Here is a 26,640-nt window from a genome sequence, read left to right as displayed (position 1 = left end):
AACAAATTCGCTAATTTTCTTCTTCACTCGCATCGCCACGTAATCGTATTCAATTATCTGACATATAATACTATTATACCAACATGATTCCTTTACGTCACAAAAAGAAGCAATAAATTTCCTTTTTTTTTCTATTTTTAACATATATGATAAATTTATCTTTATTATAAAATATATACTTATAAAGAAGCAATATAAATACACATACATATATCTTACACAGTTTATAATTAAAACTAGTCTAAAATAAACAGTGTTTCTAAAAAATCTCAGAAGAGTTACAAAGTTCGACAGTTGTCATCTCTTTCCCTGCCTCTCTTGCTTTCTCCCATTTTCATTAACGATCGATTCTCTCTCGCGCGGTAATAATATCCGCAATTAGAAACGCGCCGCGAGTGATTCATGCGTTCGAGCGTTATACACACACACACACACACACACACACACGCACGCACGCACGCACGCACGCTTTCCACATACGCGACTAATCTTCGGCCGGTTACGCGGTTTCGTTCGATGAACGTAGATTGGATAGCGGGCCATCATTTACCCTGGAAACACACACGGTGCAGGACACAGGCTGCGGTATGCTGCGCGTATACCATGACAATTATTAGGATGGCAATTACGACGGCGGCAGCGATACACGAATACGCGAGTCACTATCTGCCTACGAATACTACTAGCGGAACGCGCTATCCACACACACACACACATATAGCGAGCATCCAGAGCGAGAAATCTACCCGGATACCAGGAAACAGACTCAGGTGCGCCGCGCCGGCCGGTATTGAATTTATAATTCCATTAGGGACCGCGCCGCTCCCCGATCATTTTCGCGTCTTCGCCTTTCACGGCACCGACCGCCACGTGCCGCCGATCGAATCGTCGTTTAGCATTTCGTTCTATTTTCTGGCTCGCTACACAAGAATTCGCAAATTTTCCGAAACTTTTGCGATTTTTTCAAGTGACAAGCTTTTCCTCTTCCGCCTGTAGTTTAATTAATGAAAAGTGTACATGGTAATGTCTCATAAACAAAGAGATAACAACAATGTAAAATTAACTTTTACTATTAGATGTATATACTTTTTCTCGAATAATATTGCTCATTAAATATATCTTTAACTTTATATAAATTTGTGTGATTTGTTGAATAAATAGTCATCAAAAAATAATAAATAGTATTCAAATAAATTTTTTAGGTTTCAAAGCTCGTATATAAAGATTCTGTAATTTTTGACTTTTATTTTTTTAATCCTTTATCTTTACACAATTTAATATCTCGATTTAATTACTTTTTAATTTGATAATATGCAATAAACGCATTTCAAAAAAGGCATAATGTATGAATTAAAATTTTATAATGAGAAAATGATTATAATAGTTATTGCCATTTATTTTTTTCTGGCGAAACAAAAAATATTTTGGAATATATAATTCCTTCACAAATTACTTCAACTTGCGAGATAGCATTAAACCTGGGAATTATTAGACGAGTGTTTTACTAAACTAAATACGATCTAGTTTTTCAATTCTTTATTTTTTTTTTTTCTCTCTTTTTATCCTTTTCCATTTATATGCTCAACATTTGATTTTTTTTCATACAATAAGTATCTATTTGTATTTCTTTTATTTCTTTTTTTCTTATACGTGTGTTAATATTTTGTAAGGTGCGCGAAATATTTGTAATCTTTATTGAATCTTTATTGAAACAGATTAAACTTACAATTCCCAGAAATATAATATCTTATTTGAGGAAATCAATTTCAAACTTGTTATTTGATAACTTGTTACGCACGATTTGCGTTTTTTAATGCGAGCATTATAGATTTCGGAAGTAAGTCTTTAATCTTGCAATCAGGGTATAAGAATATTTTATATTTAATATTTAAATTAGACCAACAAAGTAAATGAGATCGTCGAATCGATGTCGATACCTTCTCACAAGCGCGCGCGGAATCTGAAATCCGATCGACGGGATAAAAACGGGACGGAGAGAAGCGAGAGAACGAGTTTTTCCCGCGGGCGGGATTATGTCTATCCTGTATACGTTACACGTGAACCAGATATGTCGATCTGATCTCTCCCCGCCGCCGAGTCGGAGGAGAACGAAGGAACGGCCGCGAAGTGGATTCGAAAATTGAAAATCATTGCTGCTTCTGATCCCCTTAGTTTCGCCAGACAACCTCAATAAATTCTCCGCTCGCCCTCGCGCCCGTGGCTTTATTTTCTTTATAAGGCGTTATATCGGAGAGGAGAAGAGATCCGAGAGTCTCCCGACTATCTCTCTTTCTCTCTCTCTCTCTCCTTCTTTCTTTCCTCTCGCCTTCTTCTCTTTGTTCAGCAAAACCTTCGCATCCCTCGTTTTAACGACGTATACGCTATTAACGCCGCAAATTGTATGAACTCTAATATGCATAGTTTCAAATTTTACAATTATTCCTTTTTCCTTTTTCTATATTTACTATATTTACCAAGATAAGTAATAGAACTTCGCAGAGTAAAAAGTATTAAGCTAAAAAGGTTGGGGCACGATGAATAAAACAAAAGGATAAAAATATATTTGTTATCCATTGCAGGCTTGCAATAAAGTTTTCCCCTTTTTTTTTTCATGTTAAAGCTTTAATCACATTAAAACGTTTTCTTATAAGAAAGAATAAGAAAGTCTGCGAAAAAGTTAAGAAAGATGTCGGAGAGCTTTTAAGATGAAAATTAAAATATTTTAATATTCTTCTACTTGTTAAAAATAATAGAGACACAAAAGTACGCAATTTAAAGGATGTTCATATTAGAAATTATATAATTTAAATCTAACATATAATATATATATATTTATATCTTACCAAATATATTTATAATCTATTGTTACTATAAATTGTTAGCATTATCATTATTATATTTATTATTTCAATTATTTTAAGTAATTATTTTAATAGCTTGGTGGAAAGTGTGTCTCTTAATAATTGTGAGGATCGAACAATCATCATTAAGACAGAGTATATGACGGTGGACGGGTGGCGAAAGAGAGACGTCGGGCCGTCTAATAAACAATTGCCTTCGTTCGCGGGCGTCGCGCGCGCAAAGTGGCCTTATTTTTCCCCTAATTCCATCAGGGCTGAAAGTGGCGACGCGGCGCGAACGAAGCCCCCGAGAAGGGTAGAGACAGACACCATGCCCTCTCGCTTCTCGGTCTCTCTTCCGTTCTCTTCTCGGGACGGTAAAGCGTGAAGCTACCGGCTGCTAGTGCCGACGCCGTTGCCGGGTCCTGGAGCGCCGCGTTTCTCAGCGGCTTTGACATGCAAATTGCCTGACAATGAATTTCGTAAAACCTTTTACCGCGGAGTGCGCTTCGCGACGGTAGAGAGAGGAGGGGCGGGGGAGGGGAGGGGAGATGGCGCGAGCGGGGGACGAGCGGGGGAACGGCAGAGAGAGAGAGAGAGAAAGGTGAAACAGAGCACGCCCTCTCGCGCACGACCCTACGCGTGCATTTGCGCGAGAGGGGTGGGGTAGAGGGGGGGAGGGAGGGTACGCCAGACGACGTCGCGATATTAATCACTGTCTACTGGCGTCAGGAAGCCTCAACCATCTTCTCTCTCCGTGAAGCGCGAATCTCGTGATACTCGAAAATCAGTTACTCGAGCCCGATTAAAACGACCCCACCCCCTCCTTTCCTTTCGCGACTGGATTGAGATTGATTCCAATCTCGCGCGTTTTCATCAAAGATACCGATTGTTGAGAGAATAAGAGAAAAGAATTAACCTTAATATATTATATTGTGCGTAATCTTTTAATTGAATAATTATTTAATACACTAAAGACACAGAAAATTGTACAAATATCCAATTTTTTTAGGATGACGAGAATTAGTGTTATTTTCAATTAGTAATCTCGATATTAATGTATACATATAATGTACATATATGTATATCTATTATAATAGATTGTAACTGAATCGGTTGTTTGATAAGAAAACTATATCTAAAATTGTAAAAAAAGAGATTAAACATTTTTTTAATCCTTCCATACATATTCTGCAATATGTTATAAAAACAAAAGTGGCTCTTTAAAAAAAAAGTATGTTCCAGGAGCTTTCTTCTTATATTTATTTATTTAAATCATAATATTATTATATTATAATATTTATCAAATATTTCTCATATACATGTTGCTTAGCTAATCTACTTCTAGAAAGAAAAAAGGGAATTCATTTTTACTGCCGTTCGTCATTCAACATAAAAAAAAGCCACTGCTCCGTAGAATCTTTGTAAAACTCGCTTCTGCAGGAAATGGCAGCAGCTATCGCGGTTATTTTATTCGTATCGCCGCGGAGATCGCGTTTGCCGTAAAAAGGATACTCCACGCACGTTGCTTGAATTGTAAAAGACTACTAAGCAATGGCGCGGAGGTGAGTGAGAGGAAGCGGGGGAGATAGAAGAGAATATCCGCAAAATCCGCCCACCGGTTCCGGCGAGAGCTACGAGGAAGGAATGTTATCGGGATAGGATACGGCGGGATCAATCGGATTTTTCTGCCCGAGTCCGCTCTCGGCAATGTACAATGACGCGATAGAGTGTCGACGGTACCGGCTCGTTGAATCCCGGCTAGCCACGTAATGGGTATCGAGAGACATCGTTAAGCGTCGATCGCCTCTTCCAAAGTGGCCCGGCGCCTTGATTCAACCTCCCTCGCCCCCTTCGCGTCTTTCTAACCCGCCGCTTTCCCCGTCTCGCGCCACGCCGGGCAAGGGTGCTGTAAGCTGTAAGGTTACGTCGGTGCTATAGATCGCGATGGAGCGGAGGAGCCCCGTCGAGGTGGCAGCGAAGCGGGATAAGAAGGGGGGGAAGAAACGAGGAAGGAGCGGAAGCGAGAGGAGAAGGTGAAAGTGGGAGAGGAGGAGGAGGAAGTGGAGGAGGTTAAGGAAGGTGGATGCGGGGCGAAGAGGAATGGGGGATAAACCATGATGTCGTTGATTAATACGGTTTACCAGTAAGTGTAACGGAGTGTGCAGAACGTTCGCCCCCCGCGCGCGTCCCCCTCACCCTCTACCACTCTCCCTGCACCCTCTAGCTCCTCTGTCTTCCATCGGGGTGGTTGCCTCCTTTCCTCGCTCCAGCCACCACCTCCGTCTTCTTCGCCGCCACCACCACCACCACCACTATCACCTCCAGCCGCCGTCGCCGCCGTGGAGGCACAAGAGTTGCCCTCCCTTCCACCCTCGGCGAAATCCGTTGCACCAACCGGGAGCCACGTGCCGATCAATGGCGTCTTGCTGCTGGTTGGTCGAGCCGGGAACAACCCCCTCGCTCGCTTCTCCTTCTCACCCTCCCCCGCATCACCCTTCCCTCCCGTCTCTTCCTATCTACCCCTCCGCGTGCTCTTTCTCTCCTTCCTTTTTACCCCGCAAGAAGACTCGCCGCGTATCCCCGAGGAGGGTTGATCCCATAAGAGAGGGCGAGCTTTTCTTATGAGAAGCATTGATTGCCAACACCCTCTCCGCGCCCTCTTCACCGACTCGCGTCGCGTCGCTTCCTCTATCTCTCCTCTCACCCTTCACCGCGTTCCGCTTCTACTCCCGAGGCTATCTCTCTTTTGTCTTTCTTTTTTCCTCGCGATGTTGCATTATTTCTTCTAACTCCTATGTGTGTTTTTACTGGGTATTGTACTCGGCAACTCAGTCTCGGTTGTTCTCAGTTATGGTACAATTATTCGTCTATATAGGGTGAAACGAGCACTTCTCGCGATGCTAGATTGCCATTGGCGGATACGAAGATGGAAAACTTATTGCATCGAGATCAAATCGCGAAATGATATCTGCGATACGTAATCCCGCGGTAGCGGTAAAGTAAATTACGGAATCGGAATTTTTAGGATGGACGAAAAAGCGCACGATCTCGGGGCGAAATGTATAACTAAGTTCGAATACTCTTTTTCGAGCTCCACGGGGTAATTGAAGTAATTATGCGAGGAAATAATTTGTACACCGGATTCATGAGAGAACAAATTTATTCGATATATCGCTACCACAGTTCTGACTACATAGTGTAATCGCTACCTTACAATATACCTTTATTAGACTATCTTTGATTAGCAATGACTATTTATCGGGAGGTAATATACAGGTCTCTACAAACAACTACATCCGTTCTCGCTTTTATATCTCTCGCTTCGCGAAAATGCAATGGAATTACGCCATAAACGGAATTATATCTCTTTCTCGTTATCTCGTTATCTCTTTCTTTCTCTCTCTCTCTCTCTCTCTCTCTCTCTCTCTCTTTCTCTCTCGTCAAATTCACGCATAACATTAAATCAAATCAAATCTATAACCGTACACTCATTCTTACTTTCGTGCGATCGTTTTTTTTTTTTATTTAGGAAAATTAAGAAATGAGAGAGAGAGAGATCGATCTTATTTGAAGATTACATTAATCGCTACGTTACCTGACAAAAATCTGAAATCGATCCATGTCGCCGAACATTTTCTTTTTTCTTTTTTTTTTTTTTCTTTTTAAGGCATATAAGAGTAGTAGCCGACTCGAGACGAGTTTCTTCGCGTTACTTGTAGTCGGAAATTGAAACCAATATAATCATGATAAAATCAATATGATTATCGAGAAAATGATTAGAGAAACATCCGCAGGAATGTTGTTATTTTTTTTTTCTTCCGATTTAACATCGAATCGCGAAATCTGAATGATCCGAGATTATACCGGTTTCAAATCCCGCTCCTATAGGAATGTTTGAATGAATGCACACAGCTCGAGCCTACATCCGCGTAGCTTGAACGAATCGACTGGTCGAGCATATCGAGCGATTGAATATACAGCGCATCAGGCACGTGTTGGTCCGTCGCGTCTTCTTACTCGTGTGGAAGGAAACGAAACCATTTTCTCGCAAACACTTTTTACTATACATCTTCGTATAATAGCAAATTCGGTTAGGTGCACCCAGTGCGCACTGGTGCATATTTAAAAAGTTGTCGTACACAAATTTGCAATATGAGCATCAATAAATAAAATATGAAGATAATACGTGGGTCAAATATAAACGGGATTTTTACCAAAAGTTTTATTCAATCAAAATATTTTTAGCGCACACCCAAATCATTTCTCTACATAGTTTCCGCTCAAATTTAAGCATTTTTGCCACCGGATTGGCAGTTTCTTTATTTGCGCGTCGTAAAAAGTAGTGGGACATGTCTAAAGCCAATTGCACACGAATTCTTTAGATACTTTTTATGACACGGCAATAAAAAAGACTATCTATCCGGTGATAAAAATGCTTAAATTTTGGTGGAAACTATGTAGAAAAATGACTTGGATGTGCGCTAAAAATATTTCGATCGATTAAAATGTTTTGAAAAAAGTCCGTTTTCACTTGCCCACGTAGTAAGAGTTATCATCATTATTCGTATTAAGCAACAATAATAATAGCCCTTAGTATTAATTATTTTATTTTTTAATTACTCTAATTATTACTTTAATTATTTTGATTATGCCATTATGTAAATTTGTATACAACAATTTATATACCAGTGCACACTAGTGGATCCAATCAAATTCGTTATATATGTATATATATTGTATAAGTTTCGATTTTAAGACTGATTCACATTATATGATACAACATGACACGTTACGATGAAAAATCCTTCCATAATAACGTAAAAACAAATACATTTGGTATTATAGAGGAATATTTCGTCGTTATCTTGTATAATATGAATCGATCTTATCGTGTCATTTATTCGCTCCCATTTTCTCGCCGCTGTTATTTCCATTATATACAAATCGCGACATTTTGGATTCAACATGACAAATCGAAATCTAGTCTCCTCTTCTCGTAGATTTTTTTTTTTTCCAGAAATTGTCTTCACTTGTAAATAACAAATTCGTCAAACATGTGTCTGGAACTCAATGTTTTGCGTAACGATATTCATTAGAAGTAGTAGCGGTGATATAAATATGCTTGCGTCGCAAGTTAAGGCAATAAATAAAGCATCACTCGGTAGCCTAGAATGAAGATTTGGACATTATTGTTGATTATATATGTGAGAAGAACGTTTACGTCTGTGAATATATTCTCTACTGAAGATTATTGTGATGAACGTCGCCTATTTACATCTCATCCGCAATTATAACAAAGTAATGTGCAAATTGATAATGCTGCATTATTCAACAGTTTATTGCGTATTTAACAAGTATTAAAATGTAATCTTATTTTTTTTCCATTTTTATTTAAAAAAAAAAAAAAAAATGAAAAAGATAGAAAGTGTCATGAAAAAAATATCATAAATAATAAAAAAAAATTATAATATTTAAAAAATTTCAATATTAGTAACGTTCATAAAAATAATAAATTTAGACTCAAAAATGTTTTACTTTATAAAATCAATTCTGTAAGTAAATGAAAATGGAGTTGATTGTCGAATTTGCTTCAAACGGAAACCTCATACTTTTAAAAAGCAGCGCGTTACATGTTTTAAAACCAAGATTTTCTATCAAGAGTGCGCAAGTTCTTAATGGCGCATCATAATTTATTTTAACAAGTTACAAAATCAAAGATAATATGAATACAGTTTGCAATGTTTCTTGCACGCATCGTCTTATCGAGCATAGTTATCAACTCGCGGCACTGTGTTCGTTAAATCATCATCGCCTGCCGTTGAAACGCAGAAACTCGTCTATTACAACGCCCAAAAACGCAAGAAAATTTTCTCAGCCTGCCAAAAAATCCAATAAGATTCAAATATAATCATCAGAGCAATATAATCTCAGCAATATAATAAAGAGTACAATTTTCGAATGATGCCGAATCATTAAATCCAATAAAATCTATAGTTCAAAAGAAGTTATAAATTCTACAACCAAAAGTAACAGAAAGGATCATTTCTATCAATAATATCTGCTTGGAAAAGACATAAAGAAAAAGGATTCTCAGTATTCTCGTTATGAGAATATGCATAGAGATATGATCTCTGTCGCTAAAGCAACGAGATTCGAACTCACCGAGATTATTATACCGCTCCTGACTTTTTATAATCACCCGATGGTACATCTCACCTTGACGGATTTACACCACGTTTACGAGACGATATCGGCATCCGTCGAGGCGATCCTATGGATCCTCCTTAGTGGTTGGCTGTATCTGATGCACTACGCTGGGCAAATGATGATGATGATGGTGCTCCGGTCGCCTGGAGAGACCCAGCAAGGGCGGCAGCAGCGGTAGAGGCAGAGGCAGGGGCAGACCGCCGGGAAAACCGGCGAGGCCGCCGAGAAGAGCCGAGGCGGTCGAATGTTCCTGAGCTTTTCTTCGCAACTCGGCCAGGCTGTTGCTCCGATGGAGATCAGTACCGGTGCCGGCGGTGCCTGGTTTGCAGCAACCGCAGATAGAACCGGGCCAACCGGTCGGCGACCAGGATAGCATCTCCTGGAGGCTACTCGGTCGATGCTGGTCGCTAGTGGTCCATAAAGACGGCGTCGTCGAGGTCAACGATGTCGACGCGCTGCTGACCATTTTGTTGCCGAAGAGCGGCGGTGAGAACTGGGCGGCCAAATGAGGCGAAAAGAAGATGGACGTCGGTGGTTCCACCGGCCTAAACCCAGCGCTTATTCCCGTGGTGCTAAGAATTTTACGAGAAAAAAAAGAGATTAATATAAATAACAAGAAAATTATATAAAATTAAATTTAAAAAAAAATTAATAAAAACTTAAAATAAAAATTTAAAAAAATTAAATTAAAAACATAATTTGAAAAACGTATGATGTAGATGTATAAAAAAAAAAATATAAAAAGCTTGGCTTATCATAATATAGGTTTTCATCCATCCGCGCGCAAAGAAGATTCGCTGAATCATGGATATTTCATCAGTGAGGAATTAAAAATTTTAGGCAACAAAACCTATCGTTCAATTTAAGAATCTTAGAATATACATTGATTTGGCAGACATATAGTATATTATAATTTTGATATTATAATATGATTGTATGATTTTAATATTATTGTCTCCAATTTTAAGTTCACTTTTTTTGGAAATAACACTCGAGAAATCTCTGAAAATCTAGAGATTCTTCTTGATAATTGGTTATATCTAGTGTAGCGAGCAATTGGTGATGATATTACGTTTAGATTATAAAAAATCATAACATCAAAGTAGAAGCATAGATAACATTGAAGAATATTGCTGCAATTATAAGATCCCTGATAACAAAAGGACTGCGTAATTACACAAAAAAAAAAAAAATAGTACGTTATATATCGAGAATTTCGATTCTTGTTTTCAGCGTGCTATTATGTATATTCCGTCTTGTCATTCGATCGGGAAGATAAGCGACACTGTTTCATTTATCGTAGTATTATTTCTCAAAATACGATTGGGATTAAAAAACGCCAAAAGCAATCATTCTTTAGGGACATTTAGAAATTATTAGCTAGTACTATTAATTAATTGTCACGATCGATGACTTATAAAAATACTGACTACTATAAATATTAAAAATTTTGATAAGAGCGTAAATTTTTGACAGATAAAACAAAAATATTTCATCTCCACGATTCTATATATTTCTAAAAAATAGGATATTATTTATTATCCTCAAATATTGATATTAAATCCTCTTTTCTTTCTTATTAATTTAATTATATTTTTAAATTAAATGATAGTAGCCTAATTAAAGCCTATTGCTTCACATGAGTACAAAGATTTCAATCATCACGCTGGAAATGATCCTTAACTCGTCCGCGAATTAACACTATTTCTAGCACCAGCGCGATTATCGCCAAAAGGACGTCGCAATTTCGTGCGATTCCAACTACCGGCGTTTCAGCATAGAGAAAGCGAGAGACTGACAGATAGACAGAGATTGAGAGAGAGAGAGAGAGAGAGAATACGACAGAAATCTAGGAAGGAAGAGAGAGAGAGAGAGAGAGAGAGAGGAGCCACAGTCTCGCAAGCGCTAATCCGATTAGCACGCGCGATGTTCCGCATCCTCCGAGAGGAGAGGAGGCTGCTTTGAGGCGCTGATGATTATCTCAAATATTAATCACAAATATTGTTTAATTAATGTAACGAGCTCGAGTCGGAGCCGGAGATCGGGGAAGGAGAGGGATAGGGAAGGGAAGGACGCATGAGAGCGGGCAGGAGTTAGGGTAGACAGCCCACGGCGTTTAGGTCGTTACTAGGGAAAGGTGGCGGGGGAGGGTAGGAAAGACGTTGCAGTTCGTCGGCAGGCCAGAGTAGCGGATTTCAGATGGTTGCCCGGGGTAGGGAGGCGAAATGGGGAACGAGGAGCTGGAAAACCGCGACGCGCGCGGGAGCGGCGGCGGGGGGGGAAGATCCGAACCGCGGTAAGCGCGATAATTAGCGGCAATTAGCCGCGTAATCTACCGTGCATCTTGCTTACGTGTGCTCGTTTACCTTGCGCGCGTACACACGCCCGCACAGATGTATATATGCACGCGTGTTTCGTGCACACACGCGTATTAATCCGCATCGCGAACCGCTTTAACGAAGCTTGCTTGGACGAAGTTGCGACTTATCGGTACGCGTCTTATCGACGCTCAGCACTGAGTTACGGTGTCGAGTTACGGTGTACAAGGGATGACGGCTTAAACGCAGATTATCTCTTGCAGAAGCGATGTAAGATTAATAATTCTCTCGCGTGTTCGTATTCGGAGAGAGGAAGAGATGGGAGTTGGGAGAAAAGAAATGCTACAGGTAACGGTTTCCCCTTAGAAGATGATGGAATAACACGAGACGAGATGAGATTTCTTTAACTAATTAATTTCGTGTTAATTCTTTGATTTAATTTTATTCGTTTCTCTCCACAATTTTTTATGCGCGCATTTACTGACGTATGTTTTTTCTGTACTACGGGAGGACTTCCCCATTACAAATTTCATTTTTTATATTTTTCTGGAAAAAAAATTGTGCAGTTCAATTTTGAATTTTTTTTTTCTACTGTTTTTATTATTTCATATTTTTCCGTCTGTGAATTTTTATTACTGCAAATTCGCGTTAAAGCTCGTTATTTCATTTATAAATGTATATGTACATTATAATCATTTTAATTGTTCTATTTAACATTCACCCGCTCCATTTTACCTGTATTTAATAGTTTTTATCCTGTAATCGTTTCTTGGCGTAATCGATAACTATGATATTACCTTGACGAGGTAGCGTTTTCCGCGTAATAAGACTCCATTAAAATCTTTATTTAAAATTCAATAACATTAAACGCTTTCAGTCCCGCCGGATATAGCGGATATAACGGATGGAGTTAAAGCGAGTAATAAAAGTGACAGGAAACGATTTGGAAATGGATGTGTTATCTCGCAAAAAACCCTTTACGCAATACTCTACGAATATTGATAATTTCTACAATGCACAAATGCCAATCAATATGATAATACGATAATTTACACCCTCACTCTTCTATCCGACTCTTTCTCATCTAAAAAAAGTCTTGTTTTGCTTCAATTAACAAGGGACAAAGGGCGTTACACGTTTCGCTGTTAACAATAATTAGCGTAATCAATTCTTACGCTCTCACACAGCTTTCCGAGAGTGTGGCGTGACGAAAGAGGCGGTATCTAGCGACAAAGATAACATCTTCGCGACGCGAATCCGCTTCTGTACAGCGCACACCGCGAAGCCGTTCTTAAGGTAAAGCTAAGGAAAGAAGGAACACGGAGCTTACCCTCTCTCCCTCCTCCTTCTCCCCCCCCCTCCCCTCCCGTTACCCCCGACAGGAGCTTCGCCGTGCCTTTGAATAAATGATGGGGATATATTTACGGCGAGCAGTTTTAAATAAATTACAACTGCGGGGAGACGGCGACGGGATATCGTCTTCCTGCCGTTTCTTCTTTACCTTCTCCCTCGACCCTCTTCGTCGTTGCCGCTCCCCCCTCCCACGCTACCCTCTTCGTCATCCCCGTCGTCTAACGCGCCTCCCATTGTATTACGCGTCTCCGCAATGTTTTTCGGCATTTTTTGTTTCTAATCTAGCCTCGATCCTCAGATAGAGAGAGAGAGAGAAAGCCCACCGTCTCGAGGATTATAAACGAATGCTCTCTGTCCTCGCGGAAAGAGAGAACCGCGAGCGGGATAAATCGCCCCCTTTTTGATTCCTCGAACGTGGCCGGCTCCCTTCTCTCCCTCTGCCTTTATCCGATGTCGCGACTCTCGTAGAAATATTTCATGCGGCAGAAACATTTTCGATGTACGTTTCGATGTTACATATAATATACATATCAATTTCTCGAACATTGGTGATATGATAAATAGACGTGCGTATATTAAAAAAGTAAAAGAATATATTTTATTATTTATCTTGTAGTGGGAAGCAGAAAAATCTGCTTTTATCACGGGGTAAGAAAATTATTGTTCACAGTTAAAGTCTGTCAATTGTGACGCGAGTCTGTGGACAAAACGATTTTCATTCTTGACAATGCGCGCGCGATATCATACTAGTGTGACATCAATTTTCCTGCAACTTTTCGATAACTTCGAGATTTTAATCCGCTTGCTCCCAGAATTGCGACATCAACCATGGTCGCTAAAAATCGTCACCAGCCCCTTTAATCTTTTTACGCGTCGCAAACTCTTTAGCTCCCTCATCGCGTCTCGACGCTTCCTCTCGACATGCGAGTCATAAATGCGAAATGCCATTCAGTTTCACGAGACAAAGCTTCAGATGAAAAACTGACGCTCCCCTCTTTTCTCTCTCTCTCTCTTTCTCTCTCTCTCTTTCGTCGTAGAAGTGGAAGTTACAGTTTAACGAGGCGACGATTATCGCGATTATACGAATGGCAATGATGACGACGACACTCACGGAAGAGGCTAGCGGGGAAGGAAAAGGGGAGGGAGGTCTAGATGCGGCTTTACCGGTGGACGGCGCGCCGTCACGAGAAGTGGTTTAATGGCGCGTATCGAGCATCCGGCCGGCATGTTCAGCGGTGCTTGCACCCGTTTGCTAGCTGAAATCGCTCGGGAATTTATAAGGGGGAAAGGAGAAGAAGAGAGAGAGAGAGAGAGAGAGAAAAGTTGAGAAAGGAGGAGGAAGATATTTCCTAAAGACGTAAATACAAACGAAGCTTAAGAGCTCACCTCTCGGCGGGCGGTCCGAGACCCCCTACGGTGCTCGGTGGCGGCGGTGGCGCCCTTATGGGGGTCGGCGGTGGCGTCGAGACGCCACCCAGGGACGGCTGACTCGGCTGGGGCCGGGGACTGACCGAGGCGGAAGTCGTGCTGGGACTCCTGGAGCCGCCACCGCCGACGCCGCCGCCGCCGCTACCACCGCCACCTCCGATGCCTTCCGCCACGGCGTCCTCCATATCGGCAGCGCTGCTACTTGTTGTGGTACCCTCCGGATCGTTCCCCGTGGGACTCGGGCCCGCCGACGAGGACGTCGGCGCGTTCAAAGCGGAAGATTCGACGTTACCGCCGCCGCCGCCACTGCCACCCCCGCCCTCGCGTTTGCGTTGCTCTTCCTTCAGCCGCTCGCTCTTACGCCATTTCGCTCGTCGATTTTGAAACCATACCTGGAAATTGCAATGTTGCTACGGTTAGAAAAGAGATTAATATTTAAGAATATAGATAACGTTAGAGCAGAAATTGATGCTTTTAAATTTTGGAGGATCGAGAAAGCATTTTTTATGTAAAAGTGCCTGTACTTCTTCAATCAAGTTGGTGAATTAATTTTACTGCAGGCTTTCTTTTCATACGTAGAAAATTAATACATCCTACTAATATTTAATCAATGAGCTGTCCAATTCTCTCATTATTAATATCGATATATCGATATATTAAAAATATTTTTTTAATTTTTTGTCTACGAAAATTTTTCGAGTTTTAGCGATTTGAAAATAGCCTAATTTCTAGAATATGAAGTGTTCCCTTTTTTTTTTTTTTTTTTTTAATAGTGTATGTTTCATATATCTAGTTTACAATATAATTTCAGAATTATAAATTAAATGTGAGTAGATATCATATCGCGATATACATATATATAGTTGTCAAAAGCCAACGAAAGTTTGCATAAATCGTCGATTCGATAGTCGTCAACATCTCAATCGAATACGATTATTCACGACGAAAAACGAAAGGCAGGAGGAGAGGAGAAAAATGAGACGGTAGGTCGTATCTATACCTACGCCACTTGGCAATGTCCGCAAATGTGCAAGGATAATTGCATGCACGGAGGGGTGACATTCTGAGGCAGAGGAAAGCACGAGGGTGTCCGAGAGGTTGGACGAGGGAGGATTGAAGGGAGGGGGACCGGGGGCACTTTCCGCCGTGCATGTTCAACGAGCCGACAGCAACCACGGCGGCCGAGTGTTTTTTAAAAAGCTCGAGTTCCGCTAACGAGGCTAACTTGACATAATACCGGCTGAAATAGACTTTATTATATCCAGCGGTTCTCCGTCGCTAACGTCGACTTTTCTCCAAACAACGTATATGTAATAACCGTGTTTTCACGCGGGCAAATCTTCATATAGTGCGCCCACTAATGAAAGAACGTGTACTTGCAATCAGAGAGATATATCACTCTGTTAAACACCAAAAGATCAATTAAGAAAATTTATTACATATGGACGGAGTCCGTTTTACACAAGATACTGTTTCCCGAAGGAAAGGAAAAAAAATGTAACATTACTTTTTCTTTTAATAATTTGGCAATATAAATAACAATTATTTTAATAATTATTTTAATTATTATTTTATTTTATTACTGGCATATAAATGAAATTTAAAAAAAAAATAATTTCTCGTTTTCAAAAAAATTATTTCAAAAATAAAAGGCTGTTCGTGCAACATTTTTAGAAAGAAATACAAACTGTATGTTTCAAAGTAAAAAAAAATCTTTACCAGAAAGATAGCATCGGCACGTCTTGTATAATGGATCTGGAAAATGATTATCTTACGTTCGAGTGCAGAACTTTCGCGGGAGGAGAGGAGCTCGGAAAATGGTTTAATAAAATAAATACGATAGGCACGACTCTCTCTCTCTCTCTCTCTCTCTCTCTCTCTCTCTCTACCGCCTCGAACATCGCGAGGAAGTGGAAGATGATGGCAGACGGGGAGATATAATAATATCCTAAGGGTTACAGGGGGGCGAGTAATAGCTGGGAACAAAGCCATGGTTCCGTAGGGACCATCGTCGTTTTCCTTTCCACCCTCGCGCAATATCTCTCTCCTCTACATTTTTTTCCTTTTTCAATATGAATTTAATCCGAAATTCGTTGATAATGGCATGACTCGATCTCGTCACTAGTAAAACATTTTTGATCGGCCGCGCCCTTGTTAATGTATTGCTGTTTGTTATGGGATTACCGATCGCACGTATCGCTGCGTTACACTTTTTAGAAACAATGAAAACGATAATTGATGATTAATTCACGAAAAGCTGTTCTTTTTTTTTTTTCAACAGTTTTTCCATCATACGAGAAGCCTTTTTAATCAATTCACATATGTGTTTACAAAAATTCTTTTTTCATTTTTTAATTCCTGACAGTCCGAAATTTTTAATGCTTTCATTAATTATCTTGATAGAAGAGTATGCAATTATTATAAATATTCTACATTATCTTTTTTCTGTTATTTAAAATTTTTCACACGCTACAATTCCAAAGAAAAAAGTGTGATAAATAAATGGAGAAAGAGAGATGATTTGTAAAATCCAATAATCGAGAATAGGAGAGCCGGTATGTAATAGCGACCAGCATCCCTGGTCCAGGGCGAAGCGAGCAGGTGCAAGCGATGCGGCGCGGTGTTTGACGCGGCGCGTCGCGTCTAATTCACGCATGACAGTAATTGCCGCTTGGCACACGTGCACCTCGCACTCCCGAACACGCACGATTCGCAAGCGAATAATACGTATGTGCGAGGAAATATACGCACGCCCGTCGTGTGGGTGGCGAGAACGACGCGCGCGGTACGTGCCTCGGCGATACATAGCGAACCCTCCTTCAACCCCCGGCCGTCCGCGACCCCGTCTCTGCCCCCCACCCCCACCCCCACCCTCTAAGAGGTTCTAATTGGAGTCTGGAGAAGAGAGGACGGGCGCTACGTAAACGCGCTTATTTGTCCATTATTCCAGATTCTCTTTGTCTTCGCTAATGAAACAATGAGTCTGCGCCGTAATTGCGTCACAGCCAGACCAACTCTCCCCCCCCCCTCCCCTCTCCCCACCCTCTTCGTCGTCTCCCCTCTGTCTCTTTCAACGTAATGTGTACATATGCTCTAACGTCTTTCTCTCTCTCTCTCTCTCTCTCTCTCTCCCCCCCCTCCCTCCTCCCCCTCTCATAGAGACAGAGATTGCAGCCTTCTCCTCGGCTTCACGATGCTCGCACAATGCTGTCTCTTAGAACAGCCTCTTATCTTGTGATCGAGGATCCTCCTCCACAAGTCAAGATATTAGCGACGAGAGGGCGAAGGGTCGTGATATTTATGACTCTTTTGATAATATACGAGCGTTACATTTTGTAAAATAACAATTGGTAATTAATTCATGCGATAATACATTTGAAAAAGGGAGAGATTATATTTAATATCGGGATATTTAACTCTGAAATTTCAAACCGCCGAAAGCTGTAGTCTATAATTCGACGAAGATCTCGGCTCACGTCGTCGGCGTCTGTCGAGAAATCAAAAGCCCGCCATTGGTAATCAGATATCCTCCGCAAATGTTCCGACTGGATTTTAGGGAATCGCCGTTACTGCAGGGATTCTCAGCGCGAATTACAGCGGCGTGAGTAAATATGGCCGTGAGGACGTGAGGCCAGGAGTACAAAGTAATCCCGGAGATTACCGGCTTACTCTGTCAGAAGATTACGTCAGGTCGAGGGTGTCAGCTCGCCCCTTGGGGGTCCGGGCCCCTTTCCCCTCCCACCCCTCTCCCCGCGGTCCTTCCTTCATCTTTCCGCCCTTCTATGTATGTACGTTCTCGCTTTTGCGGCAGCATTACCGCCGTACAAAACCAAACAATCGATCATTATTGCCAATCTTTTTTTTTTTTTTACAAGATTTTTTTATTCAATTAGTTGTTATATCTAACATGCTTTTATTGTAACCGTTGTGTGCTCTCTTTATTTACTCATTATATATTTTTATATACGCGTTATATATTTTTAAAAATCTTTATCGTATACATATAATAGATGTTTTAAATAATAAAACAAATAGGTAAATAAAAAAAAAAGGCTTGTTCAAAGCATGCTTGATATTTTTGCGAAATAACCATTTGTGAATATTAATGAATATATACGTAGGCGCAGATAATACGTTCTATCATGTGTTGTGCGAAATATTATACAAAAACGCGTACAGTGAAAAATGCTCTCGGAATTTCTCGGAACTTTTAACGCTACAGAGGCGGACAAAAAATTACCGGGTTGCCGCGCGTAATTTTCTCATCGCATTAAAACGCGAAATCCAATCTCAATGCGCTGAGACGCATTAAAAGATTAAACTGCCAATGCTCTCAGACGCGAATATTCTGTGAAGTTTTAATACACGTGCTTTCACGTTATCGAATAAACGTGATTATACAACGTGATTAGCATACTTTCGAGTAACCTGTTTTAATGTATCCTTAAATATAATATACAGTTGCTCTTTCACCGTGAATTTATTCGTCTCTCTTATACCAATAGATCTTTTTATAATTTAATCGGATTACAAACATATTGTTACATGTTGTACCGCAGTAAGATATGTGCATTTGCAGTGACAAAATAAAGGAGAATGATTAAAAATATTTTAATAGACGAGTGTTTATACGATCAAACTGGCAATTTATTGTTTGATTGTTCTATTGATTTGACGTTTCGACCATCGAAATGTCAAACTGACATTGTGTCAACAATGTCACAATGTCAGTTTGACATTTCGATTTTTCTCTTTCTACTTTTTAACTATAACGCAGGTACATAATTCCGTTTATTTCATTTGTAACGTGACTATCATTATTTATAATATTGTTATTTTAATTCACTTGATAAGGACCAAAACCATATGGTCGAAACGTCGATAGAACAATCAAACAATAAATTGCCAGTTTGGTCGTATAAACACTCGTCAATTAATTTATCTACTGGCAACATTTTAAAATTAAACATAAAAATATTTTATTATATATACATAATAGATATATATATAATTTTCTTACAACTTTATTAGAAGAAAATTTTGTAATCATTGTAGTATAATAAAATTATAATAAAAAAATTAACAATATCCAGCTATTCTCTGGACACGTTTGAAATATATATTTATAATCCGAAAGAAATATAAACAGATTGTAAATTGAAAAGCTTTTGATATTCACCTGCACTCTAGCCTCCGTAAGATTAATCTTCATAGCCAAATCTTCCCTCGTAAAGACATCCGGGTAGTGAGTCTGCGCAAAGGCGGACTCGAGTTCCTCCAGTTGCTGAAGGGTAAAAGTAGTCCTATTCCGCCGTTGTTTCCTCCTCACGAAGGAATCCTCGCCAACTCCGTGCAGTGCCGGATGATAGGCGGAGTAACTAGTATCTGCAACGAAAACCGGGAGGAATAAAAATAGCTATTTAATAAGATACGGTTAGATTAAAAACAATTTAGTGTTGATAAAACAAAAGTAATAATCACGAGATTTGTGAGCTAGATAATAAGAAATTGCGATAAGTGGTAATAATAAATCAAAGTAATTTAATAAATTAATAATTAAATTTTTTTTCTCATAGATTGTCAAAAATATAAAAATCAGTTTTTTTATTGCTGAGTGCAACCATAATAATAAACTTTATATAATAGACGTTATTATCGATATAAAAAAAGAAAAATCCATTTCTCTCCCGACTTATTTTAGACAAATTAATTCGACAAAGTTTCGCCTTTTAATTCTTGACAGATTCAAATTTGCGAAGTTCCGATGGAACTTACTTATTGTTAGTTCGGTGCTCCGCATATTTGACTGTGCTTGACTGAAGGAGAAACTCGATAACTTGAAGAAACTTGTGAGTTACAGACAATCTTGCGGAGTTTTCAAATTTATACGCTAAGCGTTATTGGACAAAATAAAATGATCAACATAAGGCCTTCTCACGACTATATTGATCAAAGTTTATTAATGTAAGTTTAGATATTTTATTGTAAGAAGAATTATATTCGCATACACATACATACTTATACCTTCCTGCTTTCTAATCTAATTTGATTTAATGTAAATTAAAAATTTTGCGAAGGCAATTCTTGAATTCTTGCACTGAATTCTCTTTGTATCGGGGGTTTCGGATATATTGTTTTTATATCTTTTTGTTTTCCGAAAGCACCGACATGCAAATTCGAGTATTTCATTAAAAAAATTTAGAGTGCGTCCTGTGATTTCATAACATTTGAACACAAACTTCTCAGTATATAATTATACTAATATTTTTTTCTTTATATATACATTTTTTATATTTCTACTATATGCATTTTGTAATTACGCGGCCAGACGAGGCATGTTAATTAAAAGTATTTGGAAAAGCGTGGTTGACTACGGTCGCGTGTATGTATATACGCACACATCTACGCAAAGCGTTGAAAAGTGAAGCGTCGATATATAAAGGCATCGGTCGGATATGCGCGCCTACAACGAGACCGCGAAGTGGGAGCCGACGTTACGAAGCGGCCGGAACCGCTCATCAATGATGCAGAGCAATCAGCGCAATTAATTACCGCGGCGCTAAGCCGGGGCTTAGCGAAAAACACAAATTAATTTCCTAAGCTCATAAAAATTCATGCCACTCTCTCTCCGCCGCCCGGCTGTCTCTCGCTCGCTCGCACAATGTCTCCTCCTCCTCCTCCTCCTCCTTTCTCTCTTTTACACTCTCCCTTCCCGTCTCTCTTTCTCCTTCACTCTTTCTCCCTCTCGATAGAGAATGATAACAAGGGGAGTAAGCGAGATGGGGATAACGACGTGATGGTGTTGCGACATCACAATGCAGCCGATCTATCCATATAGTTGCATCCACAGGGACGAGATACTTCGCCTCGATGCCACTGAACTTTCATAACTGTCGCAGACGTGCAATTATACGCTATAGTCGCCACGATCTCTCGTATCGTTTGCAAAATTGATATCAACGAGGATCCGCGTGAGGATTTTCGTTCTAAGCCGCACGCGAAAATAAATGATATGAGGATTTTCGGATCGATTTTTTATCAGCACGTTTAATGACATTGCGGACTTGCATTTGAAACTTGATTTCCGTGCTCCGTTGTATATAATTATCATACCAATTATGAAATTTTTTTGTTTCGCAAATTATATTGATTTAATATACAAATATACTATCCCTTATTTACAAGCTATAATATAAATCTAACTGAAGCAAAATTTATATCTGTCTTCGATGGTCTAAGACGTAAAACGACGAATGTGTGAAAAAATGTAATTTTATCAATAACAGCAGCTGATATTCGTTTTTACAAATCCTTCAATACTTTTTAATTTTTGAATTAAAGCAAGAGAAACTCTTTCTCTCAAATTTATGGTGAACTACGATATATAAAATATATATATGAAGAAATATATGTGCAGTGTTATTCTGCAAAGCGCGAAGGACTGTTTTTTACGTTCTCGGCGTATTGATAAGTAACAACTGTCGTTGTTACTGCGGAGGAAACGAAGATAGAGAAGCGAATCGGGCGACGACCGCGGCGGCTAAATAAATTTGCCGGTGCCCCAAACTGAAATCCACTCAAGATCTTAGATTAGAGTCGGGCCGAAGTAAAGCCCGGATCCAGACAACTCGTACAACTCATCGGGAGTCGGTCTGATCCAATTTATTAGTAGTGCCTCGGGTACACGGAAGAAAGAGAGAGAGAGAGAGAGAGAGAGAGATTCGGTGACTTTTGCGCTCAGGACGCACGCGCGGCTTCCTTTCACGACACGCTTCGTCGTCGTTGACGCTTTGTCTACCCGTCGGCAGAAAACACAAAGCGAGGTGATTAATTTTTCGCGCACGGGAAGCGTAGAGTATCGTTAATTCGCATGTGTCATTTCCTGACGAAACGTAAAATCGCATTATCAACATAACCGAGATATAGATATAAATTTTTTCTCAGATAAAATTTAATGAGCCCGTAGTGTAAAAATTATTATCTTAAGAACTAAATTGAATTTCGATTCCTTGACATAACGCATAATACAATTATTACATATATATATATATGTATAATATAATATATCTTGTTTCAAATCAATTGATTTAACATAAATATATGCATGTCGAAATTTGAGATCAATATGAAAAATTAGATCCTTCAAAAATCAAATAAAAATTCTTTCGGGCAAAGTTGCATCTTTGAGAAAATCGAATTAACTACTAAATTAATATTCAACTCGAATTTCATGTTATTCAAATTCTACAGTCTACGCTGATTTCACGTTTTCACACGGGCAGACCATACATGTCCGAGGGAATGAACAATTCAAAATTATTCCAAACGCACATCACACGCGCCCTCCCATGATTGTCCGTATCCGTTGCATTTGCGAACTGCAGGTCTCGTCCTCGGTGGCAGTCCCCCGTGAGGGAGGGGGCTCCCGTGGTGGAGACCCGTGGAAAAACTACACGTAGAGAACGAAATCTAATGACACCCCGACCGTTACTAATGACACTAACGAGGTAGTTAGATGTTAGAGCGAATGTCGGTGGGTCTGGACCGTGGGCCGAGTGAACCCACTTACCGACTTATCACGTAGTTACCTAATCTGTTTATCCCAACGGGGGGTAGAGGAGACCAGGGAGAAGGCTACGAGCCGGCGTGGACCAGTGGGAGGGAGCGGGGAGGAAAGTAGAAGAGGGGGAGAAGGGGGCAATCGGTGGAAGCTGGAAGGGTGCCCGGACGTCCCTGAGGACACCCGTTCCCGCCTTCCCCTGTGCCCCCCGCGTCAACCTCGACGCCCTGTTCGATCATCTACCGGAGAGGAGAGATCGCCGTCTCTCCCACATTTATGAGCCTCAATGGGCGTTGTGTTTTAAAGAGAATATAAAGAATAGCGCGTATATACTTCCCACGTTCCTCAATTTCCCGCGAATTTATATTTATATTTTATAAAATAAGCGACGGTTTATTTTCTCTTTTTATTCGATGTATGTTTGACATATATTTTGTGGCAAAAGCTAAAAAGAGGGTATACTAGCACGAATTTCCTAATTTCATGCCTTCATTAAACTTCGTCTATATCTTTGTTATTTAGTTCAAATAATTTTGATACTTTTATGAATACAAAAATTATAGATAATGAAAAACGTTAAAGGCTAGTAAAAATCTCTTTTCTTATTTTTATTATATTAATATAAATCTTTAATATCATTATATTTTTTTATTTATTTATTTTATCTGTTACTAATCATTTTATGCGCTCTAAATCACAATAAAATGACATCATATTTATTATAATCGAAAGCGATGAAAGATTTTCGAAACTAGATTAATATTTCTCTCTCTCTCTCTCTCTCTCTCTTTCTCTCTTTCTCAGAAAAATTAATAAAATTAAAAAATATATAATCCCACATATTATCGCGTGCGATTATATTACAACTCGATAAGGATAAGCCATCATTGGTAATCAAACATGATGATAGAACTGATTATTATCATTGATTCGGTTTGATAGACTGTAGTCCGGAAATTCGTCAGCAGGAATGGGACGCGACTTGGAAAACGATCTGTAAATAGACAAACTGCCGTTCGAAGTTCTTAGATAGTGTGACTCGGTTCGACTGCCGGCGGGACGCGGTTTAACTGGAAGTTGGCTCGAAGTGCAAATTAAGTTTAGCGGCCGTCCAGTTTGTAGCGTCCACTTTGCGTAACTCGGTCTAGTCAGTAATGTAACTTCATCGATGTGTTCCGCTAGAGCGCAAGTGCCGGTACAATCAGTCTGCCCCTCCCTTCGTCCCTTCCCCCATTTCCCTCGCCAAACTCCCCGTTGTATACCCGGTGTCTCGTTCTTCCTTCGCGCCGCTCGTATTGTATGTATTCTTTCTTCCGTTTTGCCTATTGTCGTCTCTCTCTCTCTCTCTCTCTCTCTCTCTCTCTCTCTCTCTCTCTCGTGAAAATTATCTCGAAAACGTGGGATTCTCCTCACGAAAAACAATATCGCCTATTTGAGGGACATATGAGTTTGAGATTGAAAAAGTTTAACCTGCGAATGGAGAGATCAAGATTTGTAGACGATTTGATTTGCGAATATATTCTTTTCATATATGCAGTTTTTTTTTTTTTATTCCATCTGTTTCTCTATTAAAGTTTTCCGCGAGAGTTTCACAGCATTTCTCGATGCGCGAAAAAAAAAATATTATATTATTAAAAACTACTTCCCCTCCTCAACGAATAATCGCGCAAATAAATCCAAAAACTTCGCGTAATGTCTATTTTTATCGGTATAAAAAAGGCTATACGGTCGACTTGACGCCGATCGAAAATCGACGAGGGGGACCGGCGGGGAGATAAAAAATATCGTTGCGCGCCCGCAGGAGGAAGAATCGAATTTTTACTTACAGGGGTGAGTCGGGGCGAAAGGATACTCCAGGGACGGCGGTAATCGCGGCGCCGGGAGGCCCGGGGGGCAGTGGTAGCAGAACATGCTTCCGGCCCTGGCCACCGCCGCGCCGCCCCCCGGCCCGCCGGCCCCCCCCGCACCAGCAGCCGGCACCTGCGGTTGACTCGACGGTTGCTGTTGCTGCTGATGATGCTGGTGGTGGTTATTGTTCGGCTGGTGGGCGTGGACCGCGCCAATCTGCAACCACACGCGTCAATGTCAATTGATTTCATAATCTCTTTCGCGCGAAAAAAAAAAGAGAGATTTTCACGACCAGTGGTTCGAGCGTGCGACGAATTTTCTTGCGTTATAAAATAATAAGTTTAGGATAAAAGTATGTATAGGCGAGGTGTAGATATTAATCCTCTTTAATCTGCTTAATAAATATATAGATTATATATATAGCTTCTTATCATAAATAATTTGTCAAAATTTAAATATCAAATCTATTTAAAAATATAGAAATTTGAATTTTTTAAGGTACGTCAAACAACACTTCCGTCATGATTATCATCGGAGAATTAGCGACAAAAAACTTGGACTTTTTCTTACAAAATTAAATAGATATATGTACATCTAATCGCCTTATGTATCTACAGATTTTTTTAATCCTAATATTATGCTGAGGGATAACGCGATGACCCCTCGTGAGGAGCAGAGAATCGGAGCCACTTCCGATTTCGCCGTGCGACGCGCGGATTTTCGAAAGCGGGGTGAAATATGATTAAGAGGGAGCGCGACAGCGGCGTGCTGCAGCGGGGTGGGCGGTTATACGAGGGGGTGGCGGAGAGAGGAAAGCGGATGGGTGGCCGATTACGCCAATCCCCATTAGAGGGATTGTAAACTCGCGTAAATAAATAATGTATGTATCGGCGAGAGAAGAGAGCTGCATACGAAGCGAGAAAGAGAGGGAGAGAGAAAGAGAGTAAGAGAGAGAGAGAGAGAGAAAGAGCGAATAGCACGGCGCGTAGAGGAGAGGGCTCTTTGCCTAAGCAGGCATCGGTCGTGGAACTTAATAAACGGCAAAGTTATCAATTTATAATGGGTCGGCATGTCGCGCATGCGCGTGCCTACGGGGCCCGGCCGCCGTCGCCCATCGTTTCTCTCTCGTTATATAACGGCGTGCACGCGAGTGGCTTTAGAGAACCGGTGTACACACTAACTATACCCGATCCCCTTCCCCCCGCCCCCCTCTTATCCCACCGCCGTCCTTATCACTCTACGCGGCTGTCTATCTCGCTCGCTCCATCGCGATGTCTCCCCTTCGTCTCTCGCGTCTTCCTCTATCAGCCGCTCATTGCGCTGTGTCTCTCCTTCTCTCTTTGCGGCTCTCCCGGTACGAAGGGACAAATTGAATTTTAGATCATGGCGTGTTCCTGCGGGGTCCGCGAATAGAGAGGGACAGAGTGAAAGAGAGAGAAAGCGGGAGAAGCGCAGAGGCGGACGTCGAGATGATACTAATTGAAATTTGAAATTGATATTAGCGAATTATTACCCCTCTCCGTCGCGCGTTCTGCTTGGCCCAACGCAATTACGGCGCCCGCGTGTCGGGTATCAAAAGTAATTGCTGCCAAACTTAACAAAATTCGAGCAATTCTCGTTTCAGCCGTCTGACCTACGGCGAAAACGGCTCGTCGACTATATAGAGTCTCACTCCCCTCCCTCCCCTCCCCCTCCCTTACGTACTTAAATGCACTTTTACGGAATATACATTTAACGTGATATTAAATTGTGTTACTTTGTCCGCACAGGGGAGTAGCCTCTCTTGTCAACGAAACAAAAAAAAAAAGACAAATATATTCTTAATATTTTAAAGTTAATTAAATCATTCAATACGTATAATTTTAAAAATACTTATTCCGTTATTCATTTATCTTACTTCGTTAAATCTGAGATATTTTAAAAGGCACCTAAGAGTGTATCACACATATACATGTATTATAAAAAAGCATAATTTATTATTTCTATAATAAATTATGTTTTTTATAATACAATTACTGATTCCGAGAATAATAGAACAGAGCACACATCTCTTCAAATTGAATCGAGAATACTCTAAACGTTG

At 40.3% G+C, this 26,640-nt stretch overlaps 2 protein-coding genes across 4 annotated transcripts in view; one reads left to right on the top strand and one right to left on the bottom strand.

Moving 5' to 3' along the window:
* Positions 1–26,640, top strand: part of LOC126858466 (uncharacterized) — an 83,499-nt gene that overhangs the window by 5,755 nt on the left and 51,104 nt on the right. The window lies entirely within an intron of this gene.
* The window catches only part of LOC126858455 (cone-rod homeobox protein), a 42,906-nt gene continuing 22,251 nt past the window's right edge, over positions 5,986–26,640 (bottom strand). Inside the window, exons 2-5 of one of the 2 annotated variants that reach the window (XM_050608796.1) lie at positions 24,536–24,773; positions 19,329–19,534; positions 14,108–14,541; positions 5,986–9,622 (exon numbers count right to left, since the gene is read on the bottom strand). In XM_050608796.1, the coding sequence (XP_050464753.1) occupies positions 9,115–9,622; positions 14,108–14,541; positions 19,329–19,534; positions 24,536–24,620 (1,233 nt within the window). In that variant the 5' untranslated portion in view covers positions 24,621–24,773 and the 3' untranslated portion in view covers positions 5,986–9,114. Of the gene's footprint in view, positions 9,623–14,107; positions 14,542–19,328; positions 19,535–19,924; positions 20,066–24,535; positions 24,774–26,640 lie in introns of those variants that run through there. The other variant, XM_050608797.1, reaches the window with a different exon arrangement.

This window comes from Cataglyphis hispanica, chromosome 25 (genome assembly GCF_021464435.1).
Source record: "Cataglyphis hispanica isolate Lineage 1 chromosome 25, ULB_Chis1_1.0, whole genome shotgun sequence".
NCBI lineage: Eukaryota > Metazoa > Arthropoda > Insecta > Hymenoptera > Formicidae > Cataglyphis > Cataglyphis hispanica.
The sequence above is the reverse complement of the archived record's forward strand: the minus strand, read 5'-3'. Positions and strand labels throughout refer to the sequence as shown.